We start from the raw sequence: 22,727 nt of genomic DNA on the forward strand, positions 1-22,727 counted from the left end.
CAGGTGTGCAATTCTGTATCACATCATCCATAAGTCACACTGTGTGTTCACCACCCAGAGTCAGCTCCCCTTCCATCACCATACATTTGATCCCCCTCACCCTCATCCCCCACCCCCCAACCCCCTTACGCTCTGGTAACCACCAAATTGCGTTCCCCAGATTAATTTTCAAACCCCGTGGCCATCCTGTGGTCACCGACTGCCCTCCAATCCCCTCACCCTCCCCCCCACCCCCCATTCCTCCCGCCCATCTAGCAACCCTCAGTTTTTCCTCATTGTCTCCCAAACTGTTTCTGATTAGTTCATTCACTTATTCTTTTCTTTAGAATCCGCAAATAAGTGAGATCATATGGTACTTATCTTTCTCTGTCTGACTTATTTCACTTAACATAATGTTCTCTAGATCCATCCATCTTGTTGCAAATGGTAAGATTTCTTTCTTCATCAAAGAACTCTTTGCTCATCACAGCAGAACAGCTAAGAGACTGGTGGAAGGATTACTGGAAGGTGCGCTAATTGGGCAAGCAGGGGAAGGAAGGAAGGGAGAGGAGTGAAAACGCGCGGGCCCGTGGCGGGGTCCCAGCCAGCGGCGGTGGCGGCGGCAGTGAAAACCGCGGTGGCACCCCGCAGTTCCGGGCATGCACGGGATCCCAGCGCAGAACGGAGAGCACAGAGACCAGGAGGTGGGCTCTTTCCCTGCGTCCCACGGCTGATCTCTCCCGCCGGGAGGGCAGCTAGTGGGCCCTAGGGCGGACAAAGAACACAGACTCCGTACCTGGGTCCCTCACCCCGCTCTTCCAATCCTACCTCACCCTTCCAGAGACTTAAACTGGCCCCTGAACTGAGGAGTAGTGTCAGATTACAGAGGAGCCGTAGTAGTGCTCAGGCTCTGGGAAGACTGACAGGCAGCCCTGACCCAAGGAAGAGGCTGGGAAGAGTGTGATTTTGGCTGGGCTAGGAGAGAAGAGACTCCTCCACCCCCAGCCACCACCTTTTCTGGCCTGCGGGAAGAGGGTGATGCGCGGCTGGGCTGGGAGAGAAAAGACCCCTCCATCCCCAGCCCCCACCCTTTCTGGCCTGCCTAGGGCGGGGCAAATGCAACTACAGAGGCACTCCCAGGGATCAGCAGTAAGCGGCAGACGCAGCTCTGGGCTTTCAGCAGCTCAGAAATCTCCTGCCCGCACCCCCCCCATACACACACACACACACTGAAGAAGTGCCCTAAGACTCAGGAGTACTGGACACAGAGCTGGTGGTGCTACTCTCAGTGTGCATATGTGCAGGCAAGGGCAGAAACTGCACTGACTTTGTAAAAGCTATCATCCAGACCCCTCAGGCCCATGCATTTAAATCTACAGTCCCAAAGTCACTCAGGGCACCAGGTGACCGGCTCTGCCTGCGCAATAAGCAGGGGGCTCTTTGGTACAGCAGAGGACAACCTGGACATTACTTGGTGGGCTTAAGCCAAGACTGGCGCTGCTTTTTGTTTTGCTTTGTTTTGTTTTGTTGTGTTTTGTCTTTATATTTTTGATATCTTTACCTGTGTCGAGTGGCGGTTATCGGGTGTTTTTACATGTGAATGTATTTGATTTTTTTCTTTGTTGTTGTTGTGCTTGGTGAGTTGCTTTGTTCTGAAATTGCCCTATCAGGGCCCAGCTTAAGAGGCACAAGATACAACATATCCAGAGGCCAACTCCAGACAAAACCAGAGTACCATCGGGTTTGACCTACAAGTCACACACCCAGAGGGAATTCTCTGCAGGCACTAGAGCCCATAGAGGCCAAACCTAATTTAAGTGGTCAACCCTCACGCAGCAGAACGCCCTGTGGTGTGCAGAGCCAAGTCTCACAACGAGTCAGCCTAGGAGCTAACCCCACCTACCCACAAGCAAAAAGCAATTAAAGATCTTCTTGAACAGGACAATATACACAACACAAGAGTCACCTTTGGAGCACACACAGAGGAGAAGAACGAAGTAGTGCAAGTCAAATATAAAGGATACATACTACATAAGATAACCTAGCAAGAACTAAGAACTCTAGGGGATCTACCTAATACATCAAAGCAAACACAGAGAGTCAGCCAGAAAGGGGAAACAAAGATACACGTTCCAAATGAAAGAACAGAAGAAACCTCCACAACTGGAACCAAATGAAGCAGAGGTAAGCAAACTTTCAGAGGCAGAGTTCAGAACACTGGTGATAAGAATGTTTAAGGAGCTTAGAGAAGACATAAAGAAGGATGTAGAAATCATAACGAACAACCAGTTAGAACTAAAGAACACAATTACCGAAATTAAGAACTCACTTGAAGGAATTACCAGCAGGTTAGATGAAGCAGAGGATCGAATCAGCGACTTAGAAGACAAGGTAGCAGAGATCACCCAAACGGAACAACAGAAAGAAAAAAACATAAAAAAAAATGATGATGGCTTAAGAGACCTCTGGAATAACATCAAGCGCAACAACATGCGCATCATAGGAATACCAGAAGGTGAAGAGAGGAAGCAAGGGATTGAGAACATATTTGAAGTAATAATGTCCGAAAACTTCCCCAACCTGATGAAGGAAACCAACATACAAGTCCAGGAAGTGCAGAGAGTTCCAACCAGGATAAACCCAAACAGGTCCACACCAAGACACATTATAGTTAAAATGGCAAAGCATAAAGACAAAGAGAGAATCCTAAAAGCAGCAAGAGAAAGACAGAGGGTTACATACAAGGGAACTCCCATAAGACTATCAAATGACTTTTCTACAGAAACTTTGAAGGCCAGGAGGGAGTGGCAGGACATACTCAAAGTGATGGAAAACAAAGGCCTACAACCTAGATTGCTTTATCCAGCAAGGCTATCATTTAAAGTTGATGGAGAGATAAAGAGCTTCCCAGAGAAAAATAAGCTAAAGGAATTTATTACCACCAAGCCAGCATTGCAAGAAATACTAAAAGGACTTTTGTAAATAGAAGAAAGATCAAAACAATCTAACTACAAATTTAAAAATGGCAATAACTTGTACCTATCAATAATCACTTTAAATGTAAACGGATTAAATGCTCCAATCAAGAGACATAGGGCGGCTGAGTGGATAAGAAAGCAAGACCCTTGTATATGCTGTATACAAGAGACTCACCTCAGAACAAAAGACACACACAGGCTGAAAGTGAAGGGTTGGAGTAAGATATTTCATGCAAATGGAAACGAGAAAAAATCTGGAGTTGCAATACTTATATCTGACAAAATAGACTTTAAAATGAAGAACATATTAAAAGATAAAGATGGGCACTATACAATAATAAAGAGATCGATCTGACAAGAGGACATAACCCTAGTAAACATCTATGCACCCAACATAGGAGCACCTTAATATATAAAACAGGTACTGACTGACATAAAGACAGAGATCAACAGTAACACTATCATAGTAGGGGACTTCAACACACCTCTGACAACAAGGGACAGGTCTTCCAGACAGAAAATCAATATGGAAACAACAGCCTTAAATGATACATTGGACCACTTGGAATTAATCGATATTTTCAAAGAGTATTTCACTCCAATGCTGCAAAATACACGTTCTTCTCAAGCGCACATGGAACATCTTCCAAGATACACCATATGTTAGGGCACAAAACCAGTCTTAATAAATTTAAGAAAATTGAAATCATACCTATTGTCTTCTCTGATCACAATGCTATGAAATTAGAAATGAACTACAGGAAAAAAACTGTAAGACACACCAATTCATGGAGGTTGAATAACTTATTACTAAATAATGAATGGGTCAATCAGGAGATCAAGGAAGAAATCAAAAGATATCTCGAGACAAACGAAAATGAAAACACGACGACCCAAAATCTATGGGATGCCGCGAAAGCAGTCCTAAGACGGAAATTCATAGCATTTCAGGCCTACCTAAAGAAACAAGAAACATCACTAATCAACAGTTTATCGTCACACTTAAAGGATCTGGAAAAAGGACAGCAAAATAAGCCCAAAGGGAGCACAAGGAAGGAGATAATAAAGATCAGAGCAGAAATAAATAAAAATAGAAACCAGAAAAACAATACAAAAGATCAATGAATCCAAGAGTTGGTTCTTAGAGAAGATAAGCAAAATTGACAAACCTTTAGCCAGACTCATGAAAAAAAAGAGAGAGAGGACCCAAATTAATAAAATCAGAAGTGAAAGAGGAGAAGTGACAATGGACACCGCAGAAATACAAAAAGTTTTAAGAAAGTACTATGAGCCACTATATGCCAACAAATTTGACAACCTGGAAGAAATGGACAATTTTCTAGAGGCGTACAACCTTCCAAGGCCAACTCAAGAAGAAACAGAGAACCTGAATAGACTGATTACCACCAGGGAAATTGAATTAGTAATCAACAATCTCCCAACAAACAAAAGCCCTGGACCAGATGGCTTTACAGGTGAATTTTACAAAATGTTCAAAAAAGAATTATCACCTAATCTCCTCAAGCTTTCCAAAAAATCCCGAAGGAGGGAAGACTCCCAAACACTTTTTACGAAGCTACTATCACCCTGATCCCAAAATCAGACAAAGACAACACCACAAAGAAAGAAAACTACAGGCCGATATCGCTAATGAACATAGATGCAAAAATCCTCAACAAAATATTAGCGAACAGAATTCAGCAATACATTAAAAAGATCATACATCATGATCAAGTGGGATTCATCCCTGGTATGCAAGGGTGGTTCAACATCCACAAATCAATTAATGTGATACACCACATTAAAAAAATGAAAAATAAAAATCACATGATCATATCAATAGATGCAGAAAAAGCATTTGATAAAATCCAACAGCCATTTATGATAAAAACCCTTAAGAAAGTGGGAATAGAGGGATCATATCTCAACATAATAAAGGCCATATATGACAAACCCACGCCTAACATCATACTCAACAGGGAAAAGCTAAAACCATTCCCCCTAAGATCAGGAACAAGGCAAGGTTGCCCACTATCTCCGCTTCCATTCAACATAGTGCTGGAAGTTCTAGCCACAGCAATCAGACAAGAAAAAGAAATAAAAGGCATCCAAATTGGTAAGGAGGAAGTAAAATTATCATGATATGCAGATGATATGATACTATATATAGAGAACCCTAAACACTCCACCAAGAAGCTATTAGAGCTGATAGATGAATTTAGTAAAGTAGCAGGATACAAAATTAATATTCAGAAATCAGTTGCATTTGTATATACCAATAATAAAACATCAGAAGGAGAAATTAAAAAAAAACAATCCCATTTACAATTGCTTCAAAGACTATAAAATACCTGGGAATAAATTTAACCAAAGAAGTGAAAGATCTGTACTCAGAAAATTATAAGACACTGAAGAAAGGAATGAAAGAAGATATAAATAGATGGAAACACATATCATGTTCATGGATAGGAAGAATTAATATAGTTAAAATGTCTATACTGCCTAAGGCAATATACATATTCAACGCAATTCCTATCAAACTACCAATGACGTTTTTCACAGAAATAGAACATATAATCCTAAAATTTATATGGGACCATAAAAGACCCCGTATAGCTTCAGCAATCTTGAGAAATAAAAACAAAGTGGGAGGTATAACAATACCTGACTTCAAATTATACTACAAGGCTACAGTAATCAAATCAGCATGGTACTGGCATAAAAACAGACACATAGATCAATGGAACAGAATAGAGAGTCCAGAAATAAATCCACGCCTATATGGCCATTTAATCTACGACAATGGAAGCAAGAATGTACGATGGGGTAAAGACAGTCTATTCAATAAATGGTGCTGGGAAACCTGGACAGACACATGCAAAAAAATTGAAGCTGGACCACCTCCTTACACCATACACAAAAATAAATTAAAAATGGATTAAAGACTTAAATGTAAGATCTGAAACCATAAAATACCTACAAGAAAATATAGGAAGAAACTTCACAGACATTACCCGGAGTAAGATTTTTACTGATATATCCCCTCGCGCGAGGGAAGTAAGAGAAAAAATAAACATGTGGGATTATATCAAACTAAAAAGTTTTTTCACAGCAAAGGAAACCATCAATAAAACAAAAAGGGATCCTACTGAATGGGAAAAAATATTTGCCAGTGATATATCTGATAAGGGATTAATATCACAAATCTATGAAAAACTCACTCAACTCAACTCCAAAAAAACAAACGACCCAATTAAAAAATGAGCAGAGTACTTGAAGAGACATTTTTCTAAAAAGGACATACAGATGGCAAACAGACATATGAAGAAATGCTCAACCTCACTAACCATCAGAGAAATGCAAATAAAAACCACAATGGAGATACCACCTCACCCCAGTCAAAATGGCTATCATCAATAAATCAACAAACAACAAGTGGTGGCGCGGATGTGGAGAAAAGGGAACGCTTGTGCACTGTTGGTGGGATTGCAGATTGGTGCAGCCACTATGGAAAACAGTATGGAGGTATCTCAAAAATCTGAAAATGGAACTACCCTATGATCCAGTAATTCCGCTCCTAGGTATCTATCCGGAGAAATCAAAAACTCCAATTCAAAAATCCTTATGCACTCCTATGTTTATTGCAGCACTATACATAATAGCCAAGACATGGAAACAACCGAAATGCCCATCGGTAGATGACTGGATTAAGAAACTGTGGTTCATTTATACAATGGAGTACTACGCAGCCATAAAGAAGAAAGAAATCTTACCATTTGCCACAACATGGATAGACCTAGAGAACATTATGTTAAGTGAAATAAGTCAGACAGAGAAAGATAAGTACCATATGATCTCACTTATATGCAGAATCTAAAGCAAAGACTAAGTGAATGAACTAATCAGAAACAGTTTTGGAGACAAAGAGGAAAAACTGAGGGTTGCTAGATGGGTGGGGGGGTGGGGGTAAAGGGGGAAGGTGAGGGGATTAGAAAACAATCAGTAACCACAAGATGGCCACGGGGTTTTGAAAATTAATCTGGGGAACGTAATCAATAATGTTGTAAAGATTTTGTAGGGAATCCGATAGACACGTTTCCCATTTGGGAGACCCCTTCAGGGAAGATGTAGATGCCTGATCACTGCACTGTACACCTGAAGCTGAACAATAATGAATGCCAACTATAATATTATATATAGGTATGTATATATAGGTATGTATTACATTTACAATAGGCAGAGTACAGCATTGGGAGTGGAGATAATGGAAATGGGATGGCTCGGTGCGATGTCAGAGAGATAGTGGATGGGGGCGGGGGGTCCACAGTGTGAGGGATATAAATGATAAACATCTAAGTAAAAAAAAAAAAAAAACCTCATAGATACAGAGAATAGTTTAGTGGTTACCAGAGGGTAAGGGGGGTGGGGGGTGGGAGATGAGGGTAAGGGGGATCAAATATATGGTGATGGAAGAAGAACTGACTCTGGGTTGTGAACACACAATGTAATTTATAGATGATGTGATACAGAATTGTACACCTGAAATCTATGTAATTATACTAACAATTGTCACCCCGATAAATTAAAAATAAATAAAAATAAAAAAACATTAAAAAATAATAAAATAAAGTAATTGAAAGAATTACAATTAGTGAGCTAGTTATGACTAATGAGCAGACCCTGTCTCTTCACCCGTTTGGCACACTAACCTAAAACCTGAACAAATGCAGTTTTTTAAAGGTAGAAAAAACTACATTTAGTGTCAAATTAACTACTCAGAGATAAGTAATCAGTAGAATGAGAACTGTATCCTTCAATAACCCAAGGGCCAATGACAAAACAAAATTGAAAGACATGGTTGGAAATACTAAGCACCTGATTGCAGGAAGAGAACAGGTAGTCTATGGACAATAAAGATTCTAAGTAAATACATGTTTCAGCATGACATACAAGGCATGTGTATTAAAATGATAAGAAGTATATAGGAAGACTAATCACTGTCACCAACAAAATAACACATGGAGAGGCATGGAACATTCCAGGTAAGCCAAAAGTGGGCAAATTCATTTCAAACAATTGGGTAACAATTGAATATGTCAGATTTTTGACAGTTATTCCCAACAATGTTTAAAAACTGTAGCTTACATTATGGTTGTATAGCACACATATCTTTCACTTGTGTTTCTGTTAATTAATTTAATCTGGAGTTAGTAAGGAGGTATTTTACATAAAGCAATGTAGTCTAATTAAATCTAACTCAAAATTTAATTCTGATTGTAAGAAATATACTGTATATGACATCCATATACTGATTACAGCAGACTCTGGTACCAAACTGTGAGCCTTTCAGTGACCTGGGTAACCTTGGATACCTTATTTAAGTTTTGTATGGCTTAGTTTCTTCATTTGTTAAACAGAAGATATTAATAATATCTAATTATTCATAGGTTGCTACTATTCGTAAAGAAATCAGAATAGTGCCTACCATGTCATAGGTACTATGAAAGTATATTAAAAGAATAAGATTTTTTAAACCATCTTATTTTCTGCTCTGGAGTAAAAGGGAGATCAGAATCTCTGGGGCTATGAGAGTGGATATAGGTTATTATAACAGTTTTTCTTCCTCCCAACCATACCCCACGAAGTGAACTAGAATACCTCTTAGTTTCTTTCTAGTTAAATAAAAAAAGATAAGTATTTAAATGGAGACAGAGTTGTTTAAAAAGATTCCTCTTTTTGCCAGTTTAGTTAAAGAAAATAGCCTTTTCCTTTAACTTTCTGAAATTAAGATTGATGAGAAGTTCTCAGTCTTCTCTCCAGCAGGTAACATTCCTCCACCCCCATTGAATCATTCTTATATTGGCCCTCACTTAGTCCAAATGCAAATTTAATAAATGTTGACTAAGTGAAAAATTTCTTTAAGAAAATGTCAATCATATTGATTACTGTTTCCATCTCCAAAAAGGCAATCCTTAGACTCAAATTAATATAAATTTCTACCTCTGATTTATGGCCTCAAACCTTCCCTAGTGTGACGATAACTAGTGGTTCTTTAAAGTGGTTCTTATGCACTGAATGGAATTGACTTTTAATCCAGAAAGAATGGAAGAAAACATGAAGATGAGATATCCGGGGGCAGGGAAAAAAAGAAATGCCCAGGATCTCTACTAAGTCTATTAAAGAAATACTCAAAAATGGATTCAGTATGTGTCATGAATATCACAGGCAAAAAAAATGCCAGGATCTGTTAACAATCTTGAATCTAAAAGAAGGTTGGTGATGAGTCTAAATTACTTTGAAACGTCCTAGGAAAAGTGTGACGGGGCTTTGGGACACAAACAAACATTTTAGGTAATTGTAAAGTTATAGCATCTGGCAAAGCAGTCACCTTCAACAGTGCTCTGGCTCCCTGTGTGGCACAATTTCTACTTTCCAGGGGCTTATAATTCCATATGGGAAAGGCTGTATGCATGTACTTACCGCTACGCATTTAAGCTTCTGAGAATTTTCTACACAACAGTTAATCCTGTGTCCTAATTTCCTGGATCACTTAAGATATAAATGCCACCAAGGAAGGCTCATTTAGAAACTCAAAACAAATTGTCTCTCCCTTTGAAATACGAACTCTAAACTTTTTTTTTAATGGCACCACATGAGGATCACAACTTGAAATATTTGGTAATAGATGTCAATGAGAAACAAAAATAATATGCTACTTTGAACGATCGAAGTGCAGGTAATTTTACTACTTCTTTCAAATTAGCTGTGAGTGTGTACCACTAGCTGAATTACCCTCAGTCCAAAGCTCAGAAGCCCCAACCTCAGAAAATTGATTTTCTTTAGGAGAGGGAGCCTTGCACATAGGGTAAATGCTGTCTTTGAGTGGCTTAGAATCAATGGTTAGGCTGAGTATAGAGGAAATCATACATCACAAAATCCACTGACATGCACTTTTTACACAAAAATGTTATTTTTCATTAAACTAGCAGCAAACTTAGCTATGGATTTCTACTAAACAATTTATTAGCCTTGTTAAAACAATGACTAAAGACAAAATTTGTTGGAACAGAAAAAAAAAGCTATTTTCATGACTTAAAAATTCTCCTCATGTAACTATTTGTGTTTTTATAGAGAGCTCTGTCTTGTGTTTCTGTTACTCACTCAACACTGGAGGCCATGCTCCTTATTCTAGGATTCAACAGGTGCTCATATTAGGAATGGCCCTGCTTGACCCCTTTGCCTTCTGAACCAGGAGAAGAACCCCCTTCTAACTTGGGTCTGCTTAGAGTGCAGCTCAGAGAGATCTTCACTTATTCCTGCCTCATTATACGTCATGGCAATGAGAACATTTTTGCAAAATGGAAGCCACTCGTGCTGAGGGTGCCTGTTGCATGGTTTGCCCGTTAGTCCTGATGATGGTCCACCATCTGTATTTTAAAAAATGACTCCTCTCCTTCACCCTCACCCTACCCTCTTTATTTAAAGAGACCAACATTTTTCTTTCTTTCACATAACAAAACAAATCAATCACATAACAAAACAAATAAATCAATCAAACAAAAATTAAGCTTATACAATTTAAAACCCTTCCAGTAGCTTAGCCACTCTTTCTTAACCAATACTTCCTCATCCCAAACCACATAGCTTATAAACCCAACAAAATACTGTTGACCAGCTCACTTTTCTTTTACTCCTTTTCAACTCACTCATAACCAAATGATTCTGGCAGGAAACATGATATTTAGAATTAAAAATTTTTAATTCAAATAATCCCCTATTACTTATTTTCTTTAAGGGCCAACCTAAGAATTTTTGTAATAATTACTCTATGATAACATAGTGTTCAATTTATAATGCCTCAAAATGCAAACAAAATTTAAAATACATGTTAAAAATACATTTTACAACATACTGGATAAGCAACTTTCAAAAACCTTGGTAATTCCCTCCACATATATTTGTATATTTATATAGAAAATTATTTGTCATCTTTAGTTATACTAGAATGTTTCTTGAAATCTAGGATTATATTTTAGGCTTTCCTTGCTATGATTAGGTGTTATTTGGAGGGCACTCAACTGTTTTATTCACAGACTTTAGATAAGTGGTTTATAAATAAGAAACTTAAAGCATTATATTTTGTTCCAGACTAGAAAAATAATCTTAGCCATATCAGATCCTTCCTTATGGAAGTTAGAAACAAGTACCATTTCTTAACAAAATTATTAAAATCAGAAGCTAATGTAGAAACATTTGGGTATGTAAGTATCCCAAACCTAGTCTTACCAGTACCTTCTCAGATTATAAAGAATTACTAAAAAATGACTATTAAAACATAAAAATACTGAATAGAGATGAAAATAAACTGAATACAAAAGCACATACAACTGTTTTTATGGAAAAGTGAGATGTAACTTCAGTAAGAATACAAATTTTAAAATAATGAAATAAATAAGGACAGAAGTAAAATTGTCCTCAGAGAAAAAACAGTATCACTACTGTAAATACTCTAGTTATATGGCCAGATGGGGCACCACATGAAATACAGAAGGTGAGTATGGAATCAAGACCTAATGCTATATATACATTATAGTGTATATTCCATCTTATAAATGACATAAGGTTAAGAGAAGGAAACAGAGTAAGAACTAAACAGGAAATGCAAATTTAAGAGTATACCCAAATTGTGTAAAGAAAAAACAGGAAGCAGCAGCAGAGAAAGTAAAAACACAACTATAGGACCAAGAAAGAGATAGTTACCCTATAGACAGTGTGCCAAACAAATGTATACATATTTTAAGAAAGAGAAGAACTATTAAAATTGTAATACTCAGTATATACTGATAACAAAAGATGAATAAAAGTCATGTTTGACTTCTCAAGTTATAAGAGGTGCTCAAAGTGGTTAGCATCAGTGTCCAGATACTTCTGATTATGGTGCTTGAGCAACATTGACCAAAGTGTCCACTGGTATACATTTGTTTGGCACCTCCGGTATTTTATTTGGGAAAAAGTCCTTACCTACTTTTTTTTTTTTTAATTTTATTGGGGAATATTGGGGAACAGTGTGTTTCTCCAGGGCCCATCAGCTCCAAGTCATTGTCCTTCAATCTAGTTGAGGGAGCAGCTCAGTTCCAAGTCCAGTTGCCATTTTCAATCTTTAGATGGCAGGGGGCGCAACGCACCATCCCGTGTGGGAATTGAACGAGCAACCTTGTAATTGAGAGCTCGCGCTCTAACCAACTGAGTCATCTGAACACCCCATTCCCCACTTTTTTAAATGGACTTTTATTTAAAGATATTTTCCTGTCAAAAATGATCTTTAAAAGTTAAATAGTTGGGATTATGTCACAGAAATGGTGGTATGAGGAGTGCTTCTTGAAATCTCTCCTGAAAGTTGCAACAAATTGAACAGCTATAATTCCACAAAGGATAATTTAAGCAACACACAAGCATATCTGAGAGACCCAGGCATTCAATCACCTGAAGGTGGGCAAATCAGGTAAGTGGGGGAGAAGGTAAAGGGGGAAGTGCAGAGACACAGGCTGCAGGTCACAGTCCGGAGCTCACTGTGGTCTTGGGAGAGGGAAGAATCCCAGCTGCAGGTGCACTCCCTGTAGCCCACAGTCCTGCCTGAGGGATCAGCATATAAGATGGCTGAACCCAACGTTCAGGGCAGAGACCTCAGGTGAGAACCGTCGTTTAAGCCCTCACTGCCAGGCAAAAAACTGAAAACAAAGACACAGAGCCTGGCCCCCTAGCCTCCAACCCCACTTCAAGAGCTCTCCCCATCCCCACCCTCCCAGTGTTAGAAGTGGGATCCAAAAGAAATGGGAGCAGTGTCAGATTAAAGAAAAAAATATCTATAGCCCTGAGACTAGAGCGACATTCCCACAGCCGCAGATGCATAGTGAGCAACTAATTCCAGCGATAGGAAAAGAGCTGTAGGGGCAAGACAGCTGTGGGCTGGTAGTCACCAGTGCTCAGAGCCACAAATACACCAGCTGCCTCTCACCTTTCCAGGTGGATCCCCGTGGGAGCAACCACAACAGCTGAGACATACAGGCTCTGCATCTGGCTGCAGGGGCAGCACTGGGATTTCAGATGCTTAGAACTCTATCATCCTCCACATCTTCCACGGAGGTTGTGCTCTGAGACCCAGACCACCTGCTCACAGAGGAGAAGCCCACCTTCAGGAAAACCCGCATTGCATGAGAAACTGGACAGTGCAAGAGAAAATAAAACACTATAGTGTGAGAGAAAATAAAAGGCTGCAGCAGGAAAGAAAATAAAACATTCCAGTAATACCTACTGGAAGCAAAAGAAAGACCTCTTTCTATCAACCTGCTGCAGAATCCACTCCTGTAGATGCCCAGGAAGAGAGATAATTCATGAATTTCCATGAATAACCAAAGTAATGAGGAAGTTCAGAAAGAAGAAAAAAAACTCTCCAAAAAATGAACTTAAAGACATTGAAATATGTGACATAAATCACACAGAATTCAAGATTCCTGTTCTGAAAAACCTCAACGAGATTCCAAAACATAGACAGGCAGTTTAATGAACTCAGAAACACAAGCAAAGAACAAAATGAATATTTCACCAAAGAGATTGAAACTTTAAAAAATGCCAAATAGAAATTCTGGAGACGAAGAACTCAATAAAAGAAATGAAGAATGAAACAGCTAGCTTAGGAAATAGAGCTGATCAGATGGAGAAAAGAATTAGTGATATCGAAGATAGAAATCTGGAAATGACATAGATTGAAGAAGAGAGAGACTTGAGAATTAAAAGAAATGGAAGAATGCAACAAGAACTTTCTGACTCCATTAGAAAGAGCAACATAAGAATAATGAGCATACCGGAAGGAGAAGAGAAGATGAAGGGAACAGAGAGTATACTTAATTAAACAAACAGTTGACAAAGACTTCCCAAACTTGTGGAAAGAACCGGATCCTCGAATCCAAGAAGCAAACAGAACACCTAATTACCTCAATCTCAACATGTATTCTCCAATGTACATTGTATTGAAGCTGTCAAAAATTAATGACAAAGAGAGAATTCTCAAAGCAGCCAGGGGAAACAAAACAAAACAAAACCACTAAACTATAAGGGAAAGCCCATTAGACTATCATCAGACTTTTCAGCAGAAACTCTACAAGCCAGGAGGGAGTGGAATCAAATATTCAATCTACTGAGAGAAATTATCAGCCAAGAATAATATATCCAACAAAGACGTCCTTTAGATATGAAGGAGGAATAAAGACCTTTCCAGCCATACAGAAGCTGGGAGAATTTTCCAACACGTGCGTGCATTACAGGAAATACTAAAGGAGAGGTTATTCCACCTGACACAAAAAAAACAAAAGAATACAAACCATGAGAAACAGTATGAACAGACAGAAACAGGAAATGGCAACCCCTACACAAAATACGGCACTATACACTTAAACATAACATAAAGGGTAAAAAGATTAAAACATTACCAAAAAAAAGGAAAAAAGAGACAAAAAAGACAACTTCCTACTGCAACTCAGATCAACTCACAGCATAAGTAGGGATAACTTGTGAAAACAAAAACATAAAAGAGAGTCAAGGTCTAAAGCTACACGGGGAAATGGAGGTAAGAAGCATGATGAAGAAAAAGGACTACTATATATATGAAACTTTCTTTTATATAAAATTAATGGTAACCACTCAAAAAAAAAAACAACAACCCAGAACTGAGATATATAACATAGAAAAAGAAGAAACAGAGGGAAAAATTATAGAATACCACCACACTAAAAGACAGCAAACAAAAGGGCGAAGAAACAATGGAAACACCTAGATACCAGAAATGAAAAGACGAAACGGATATAGGAAATCCTCAAATAATATCAATAATCACCCTAAATGTAAATGGACTGAACTCACCAATAAAAAGGTACAGAGTAGCAGACTGGATCAAAAAACAAAACCCAACCATATGCTGCCTCCAAGAGATGCATCTCGGCCACAAGGACAAACATAGACTCACAGTGAAAGGGTTGAAATTGACACTCCAAGCAAATGGTATACATAGAAAAGTGGGTACAGCCATATTTATATCAGCTGAAACAGACTTCAGGATAAAAAAGGTAACAAGAGACAAAGATAGGCATTACATAATGATAAAAGGGACAATACAACAGGAAGACATAACACATATCAATATATGCCCCCAATCAAGGAGCACCAAAATACACAAAGCAACTATTAACAGAACTAAAGGGAGAAATTGACCAAAACACAATTAAGCTGGGAACCTAAATACATCACTGACATCTATGAACAGATCATCCAAACATAAAATCAATGAGGAAATACGAGCCGTAAATGACACATTAGACCAACGTACATAACCAACATTTACAGAGCCCTTCATCCTAGAACATCAGACTATACATTCTTTTCTAGTGTACGTGGAATATTTTCAAGAATAAACCATATATTGGGACATAAAACTAGCTTTGGCATATTTAAGAAGATTGAAATCATAATACCAAGCATATTCTCTGATCATAAGGCTTTGAAATTGGTATTACCCACAAAAAGAAAGCTGGAAAACCCACAAATATGCAGAGATTAAATAACATGCTATTAAAGGATGACTAGGTCAAAGAAGAAATAAAAGGAGAGAGCAAAAGATACATAGAAACGAATGACAATGAAAATACATCCTATCAAAATTTCTGGGATGCAGCAAAAGCAGCAATGAGAGGGAAATTTATATCATTACAGGCCTATCTCAAAAAACAAGGAAAAATCCCAGATAAACAAGTTAACATTACACCTTAAAGAAATAGGAAAAGAAGAACAAATGAAACCCAAAGTCAGCAGAAGGAAGGAAATAATAAAAGTCACAGCAGAACTAAATGAAATAGAGAACAAAAAAAACAATAGAAAGAATTAATGCAACAAAGAGCTGGTTCTTCAAAAAGATTAATAAAACTGACAAACCCTTGGCTAGACTCACTAAGATAAAAAGAGAAAAGACACAAATAAACAAAATCAGAAATGAAAGAGGAGAAGTTACCAAGGTTACCACAGAAAAAACAAGGATCATGCAACAACACTATGAAGGAATATATGCTATCAAATTCAATAACCTAGAAGAAATGGACAAATTCTTAGAGACATATAGCCTTCCTAGACTGATCACGAAGAACTGGAAAATCTAAATAGACCGATCAACAGTAAGGAAATTGAATCAGTCATCTAAAACATTCCCAAAAGCAAAAGTCCAGAACCAGATGGCTTCACTAGTGAATTCTACCAAACATTCAAAGAGGCGCTAACACCTGTCCTCTCCAATATCTTTCAAAAATATTGAAGAAGAGGCAATACTTCCTAACTTATTTTATGAGGCCAACATTACCCTGATACCAAAACCTGGTAAGGGTAACACACAAAAAAGAAAATTACAGACCAATACCTCTGATGAATACAGATGCAAAAATCCTAAACAAAATTCTAGCAAATACAATAGAACAATGCTTTAAAAAGATTATACATCACGATCAGCTGGGGTTCATCCAGGGGCACCAGGATGGTTCAACATATGCAAATCAATCAAAGTGATACACTTCATCAACAACATGAAATATAAATATCACATGATTATATCAATAGATGCAGAAAAAGCATTTGACAGGATGCAAGATCCATTTATGATTAAAATACTTCATAAAATGGGTATAGAAGGAAAATATTTTAACATAATAAAGGCCACATATGAGAAACCCTCAGCTAATACAATTAACGGTAAGAAACCGAAGCCTTTGGCTCTATGTTCAGGAACAAGACAGGGTTGTCTCCTATCAGCACTGCTGTTAACATAGTATTGGAATTCCTACCCAAGCAATTAGGCAAGATATAGAAATAAAAGGCATCTGAATTGGCAATAAAGAAGTTAAATTGTCACTTTTTGCAGCAGACATGATTCTTTGTATAGAAAACCCTAAGGACTCTACCAAAAAGCTATTAGAGACAATAAATGAATACGGTAAAGTTGCTGGCTACAAAATCAATGGACAAAAAGCATTGCATTCCTATATACTAACAATGAAATTTTAGAAAAAGAAATGAACAACAAACAAAACAAAACAATTACTTTCGCAATTGTAACAAAAATAACAAAATACCTAGGAAAAACTTAACAAAGGATGTGAAGGGTCTATACACTGAAAACTGTAAGATATTTTTAAAACAAACTGAAGAAGATACAAAGAAATGGAAAGACATTCTGTGTTCATGGATTGGAAGAATCAACATAGTAGTTAAAATGGCCACATTATGCAAAACAATATACAGATTTAATGCATCCCCCATTGGAATGCCAATGGCATTTTTTAAAGAAATAGAACAAAATAACCATCAGATTTGTATGGAATCATAAAAGACCCCAAGTAGCCAAAGGAATCCTAAGAAAAAAGAACAAGGCTGGAGATATCATACTCCCTGACTTCAGCTTGTACTACTGAGCAACAGTAATCAAAACAGCATGGAGAATAGAATCAATGGAATTGTAACAGCTATTGGGGGCGGGGGGTTATCACTTTGTGAGGGGTGTAAATATCTAACTATTACATTGTTTTGTACACCTGAAACTAATTAAAAAAACAAAAACAAACCAGCATGGTATTGGCAGAAAAACAGACACACAGAGCAATGGAATAAAATTGAAAACCCAGTAATAAACTCACATAAATATGGACAGATAATTTTTGACAATGGAGCCAAAACATACAATGGAGAAAACAAAGTCTCTTCAATAAATGGTACTGGGAAAATGGAAAAGCCACACGCAAAAGAATGAAATTAGACTGCTATCTGTCCCCATATACCAAAATTAACTCAAAATGGATCAAAGTCCTAAACATAAGACCTGAAACAATAAACTGCATGGAAGAAACCATCGGTACTAAACTTATGGACCTTGGGTTCAAAGAGGATTTCATGAATTTGATCTCAAAGGCAAGGGAAGTAAAAGCTAAAATAAATGAATGGGACTATATCAAACTAAAAAGTTTCTGCACAACAAAGGAAACCATCGACAAACAACGAGGCAACCAACACAAAAGGAGAAGATATTTGCAAACAACACCTCCCATAAGGGGCTAATATCCAAATATATAAAGAACTCATAGAACTCATCAACAAAAATATCCAATTAAGAATGGGCAGAGGACCTGAACAGATGCTTCACCCAAGAAGACATACAAACCACCAACAGATATATAAAAAATGCTCAACTTCACTAGCTATTAGGGAAATGCTAATCGAAACCACAATGAGATATCACCTCACACCTGTTAGAATGGCTATCATCAACAAGACAATAACAAGTGTTGCAGCATCTGTGAGATAAAGGAACCATCATACACTGTTGGTTGAAATGTAGATTGATGCAGGTGCTAGGGATGGCAGTGTGGAGGTTCCTCAAAGAATTAAAAATAGAATTACCACATGACCCAGCAATCCCTCCCCTGGGTATCTATCCCAAAAATCTGAAAACATTTGTCTGTAAAGATATATGCACTCCGATGTTCACTGCAGCATTATTTACAGTGGCTAAGACATGGAAACAACCACAGTCCTTCGATAATTGGATAAAGAAGATGTGGTATATATATACACAATGGAATACTATTCTTCCATAAGAAAAGATGAAATGCTGCTATTTGCGACAACATGGATGGATCTTGAATTATGGTAAGTGAACTAAGTCAGAAAGAAACAGTCGAGAACCATGTGACTTCACTCATATGTGGGATATAAAACTGAAAGCAACAAAGAAAGAAAAACTAGATAAACAAAGAAACAAAAACTCATAGATGCAGACAACAATAGTGGTTACCAGAGGGTAAAGGGGTAGGGGGATGGTACCAGAGGGTAAAGGGGGTCAAATACATGGTGATGGAAGGAGAACTGACTCTGGGTGGTGAGCACACAATGTGATATATAGATGATGTAGTATAGAATTGTACATTTGAAGCCTATGTAATTTTACTAACCATTGTCACCCAATAAATTAAATTTAATAGATAGATAGATAGATAGATAGATGATAGATAGATAGATAGATAGATAGATAGATAGATAGATAGATAAAATTTCACCATAAGTCCTTGGTCATTATTGCTGAAGATGTTGATGAAGCTGTAAGTACACTTGTTTTTAATAAGCTAAAATTTGGTCTTCAAGTTGTAGCAGTCAAAGCTCCAGCTTTTGGAGACAATAGACAAAAACCAGCTTAAAGACATGGCTATTGCTATTGGTGGTGCAGTGTTTGGAGAGGATGGATTGACTAAATCTTGAAGATATTCAGCCTCATGACTTAGGAAAAGTTGGAGAGGTCATTGTGACCAAAGATGATGCCATGCTCTTGAACGGGAAAGGTGACAAGGCTCAGATTGAAAAATGTATTCAAGAAATCATTGAGCAGTTAGATATCAGGACTAGAGAATATGAAAAGGAAAAACTAAATGAACGTCTGGTAAAACTCTCTGATGGAGTAGCTGTGCTGAATGTCGGTGGGACAAGTGATGTTGAAGTGAATGAAAAGATAGATAGAATAACAGATGCCCTGAATGTCACACGAGCTGATGTTGAGGAAGGCATTGTTCTGGGAGGGGGTTGTGCCCTGCTTTGGTGCATTCCAGCCTTGGGCTCGTTAACTCCAGCTAATGAAGATTCAAAAATTGGTATAGAAATTATTTTAAAAAACACTCAAAATTCCTGCAATGACCATTGCTAAGAATGCAGGTGTTGAAAAAGAATACAGTTGATAAAATTATGCAACATTCCTCAGAAGTTGATTATGATGCTATGCTTAAGAGATTTTGTGACTATGGTGAAAAAAGTAATCATTGATCCAACAACGGTTGTGAGAACTGTTTTATTGGAAGCTGCTGGAGTGGCTTCTCTGTTAACTACAGCAGAAGTTGTAATCACAGAGATTCCTAAAGAAGAGAAAGGCCCTGGAATGGACAGAATAGGTGGAATGGGAGGTGGTATAGGAGGTGGCATGTTCTAATTTCTAGAATAGTGCTTTACCGTTATTAATGAGAACTGTGAGAGGAAGCTCAAGGCAGCGCTCCTCACCTATAACTTCAGAGAAGTCAGTTGAAAGAAATGAATGGAGAAAAGGCTGGCTGATGTTTAAGAAAATCACTATAACCATCAGTTACTGGTTTCGCTTAACAACATATAATGGTTTGCTGCTGTCATTGTCCATACCTACAGATAATTTATTTTGTATTTTTGAATAAAAAGACATTTGTACGTTCCTGATGACTAAGTGCAAGAGCCATGTATCAATGTACTGCTTTCAATCTAAATCACTGAGGCATTTTACTATTATTCTGTTAAAATCAGGATTTAGTGCTTGCCATCACCCGATGAGAAGTTAAAAAGCAGCTTTTCTGTGGAGAGTAAGAATGTGTACAAAACAGAAAAATATCCAATTATGTGACCACCTTTGTGTAATAAAAGTTTGTTTAAAGTTAAAAAAAAGTTAAATAGTCAATTTCTCATTAATTTAGGGCTTTTTCTACTATGGCTATAGGGACAGATCCAGGTTTTATGTTCACTGAAACTTTCAGTTTTTCTTTGGTGGGGGGGGGTAGGGTTACTCTTTAAGAAAAGTTTTATAAAACTGCAAATAAAAAATTAGGTAACGGCCTTAGTAGGAACCTGAAGCTTAAGTTTCATTAGCTTCATTAATAGCTTCGGTATAGCAAAAAGCTCGTGAAAGAATTGTCTCTGGGTGGGAAGAGACACCCATTATTTGGTCTGGTAATGGGTGAGATTAAAAAATAAAAACAACAAAAAACAGTAATATAGCCCAGTGAATGGATAATGGTGTCTCCAAAGGATGCTTCTTACCATACAAGTATCCAGATCTTCGAAATGCTCTACCTCTGTGAGCTCCTCCACCGTGATGATGGAGCGTTTAATGGGCTTCTCCTCAGCCAGCTCAATCTCTAAGGACTCTTGTTGAGGAAGGGTCTTGCCACGTCTGCTGAAGTGGTTAGTCTAGAGTCAAGACACACACAAGGGAAATTAACTCACAGAGACAAGGGAAGAGCAGGTAGGCTGGATTCCCAAAGATGGCATGCTAAAGGATGTGGTTAATGACACATGTCTGTATGTGGTTAATGACAATTCTTAACAAATTCACACTAGAGTAACTTACCTCTTTTATTATCTTTCTTTGGAGGGTGTGGAATGTTTTAAGCAAGAAATAACAAACCTCCTTTTTAAAAAAACGTCTTTTCAGACTTTATGTTTTCAAAAACCAGTATTTCATATAGTCTTTGCCATGTTGATGCAAATATGCACAAAGTAGGTGTGTATTTTTGTTTTCCAAAAGATGCATTATAAACCTTTTCAGGAAGCTGGTGTGATTTATTCAACTTTTAATCTTAAATACAATCACAAAGTATGTCCATCAGGAGGCCTTACAACATTTTGTACTGAGAAGTCATTTTATTTATGCAATTTTACTGAGACAAAGAAGATTCAGTTCAACTCAATTTGCTCTTCTAAGGGTAAAGTAAATTAACAAGTGAGTGAAGTATGATGTCATCGCCATTGCCATTATAGGTGGAAATATACAGGAAATTTAAACCAGAAATATAACTGACACAAGTTAAATGAGACTACTCAGTCTAGATTAAGTGTTCTTTTTATTAATTATATGTGATATTTCCTCTGAAAGAATTTCTTTATCTAGTGTTTAAAAATATCTAATGAGAAATAAAACAATCCCACGCTTCATTATTTTTAAAGGGTTGAAAGGCAGGGAAGTGCTAATAAAATTTTAATTACTACTTGCTTATGCTATTTTCATGTAATGAATACCATATTTGATATGATTTATTAATTTCCAGTGTTACACTTTAGGTAAACCTAAAAACTCAAATAGTAAGAGGTAGAATAAACTGTGCTAGAATTAATAAGCTTTAAAGCTGACCTGACTCCTCACCAGGAACTTTGATTTAATTCTTTCAAAATGATGAGAACCAGTGGACAATTCCATGGAACCTTTGGGAACACTTTGAAACTTAAGTTGGAGAAAATATTAATGTTATCAGAATGTCTTTGAAAACAAAGTTTCATTTTGAAGATACTATTTCTTTCCCACAGCAGTGAAGCTCTCTTCTTACAATCAAAATCAGCAGTATTAATATCAAAATGAAATTCAAAACAAAAGTGCACTCACAATTTACTGAAAAATGAATTTAAAATAACAAAAAAGGTTTAAAAAAAAAGGCAAAAAAAGTGAATAATTCAAACTTCCAGTGTAGTTCTCATGTGCAATCATGTAGATACAATATCTATTATTTATGACATAAAGTGGGCATTTAGAGGCAGTCCCCGGAGCTGTGGGTTACTGATAAACCTTTCTATAAAAGATGCTCTATGTTTCTGCTTATTTAAAACAAAAATGTCTGAATCAGGAGCTCTAAACAGTAACGTAGCTCTTTACTGTGCCACGAACCAGAAACTTGTGCTTCTCCAGTTCTCTGTGGTGATGAACTAGATTTTTATATTTCCAATTTGCCACAAACCAATAGATTGGTAAAACACAATAAAAATAAAAAATTAGAAAAACAATATGTGTTCGAATAATGTGGCTGTGTCAAATTAATCTAGAAGCTTCTCCACATTTTCTCCTTGCTGCTGAGCTTACACTGTCACAGACTACTAGTAGTAACCATCCACTATTGGGCCAGCTCCAGT

General features: G+C 37.4%; 1 protein-coding gene across 16 annotated transcripts in view; it reads right to left on the reverse strand.

The window, feature by feature from the left end:
* CARMIL1 (capping protein regulator and myosin 1 linker 1) overlaps nucleotides 1-22,727 on the reverse strand; it is a 349,148-nt gene that overhangs the window by 44,792 nt on the left and 281,629 nt on the right. For all 16 annotated transcript variants that reach the window (XM_033092802.1, XM_033092806.1, XM_033092813.1 and 13 more), the window contains one exon: nucleotides 20,868-21,017. In XM_033092802.1, coding sequence (XP_032948693.1) covers nucleotides 20,868-21,017 — 150 coding nt within the window. The remainder of the gene's footprint in view (nucleotides 1-20,867; nucleotides 21,018-22,727) is intronic.

Source organism: Rhinolophus ferrumequinum, chromosome 22 (assembly GCF_004115265.2).
Source record: "Rhinolophus ferrumequinum isolate MPI-CBG mRhiFer1 chromosome 22, mRhiFer1_v1.p, whole genome shotgun sequence".
Taxonomy (NCBI): Eukaryota; Metazoa; Chordata; class Mammalia; order Chiroptera; family Rhinolophidae; genus Rhinolophus; species Rhinolophus ferrumequinum.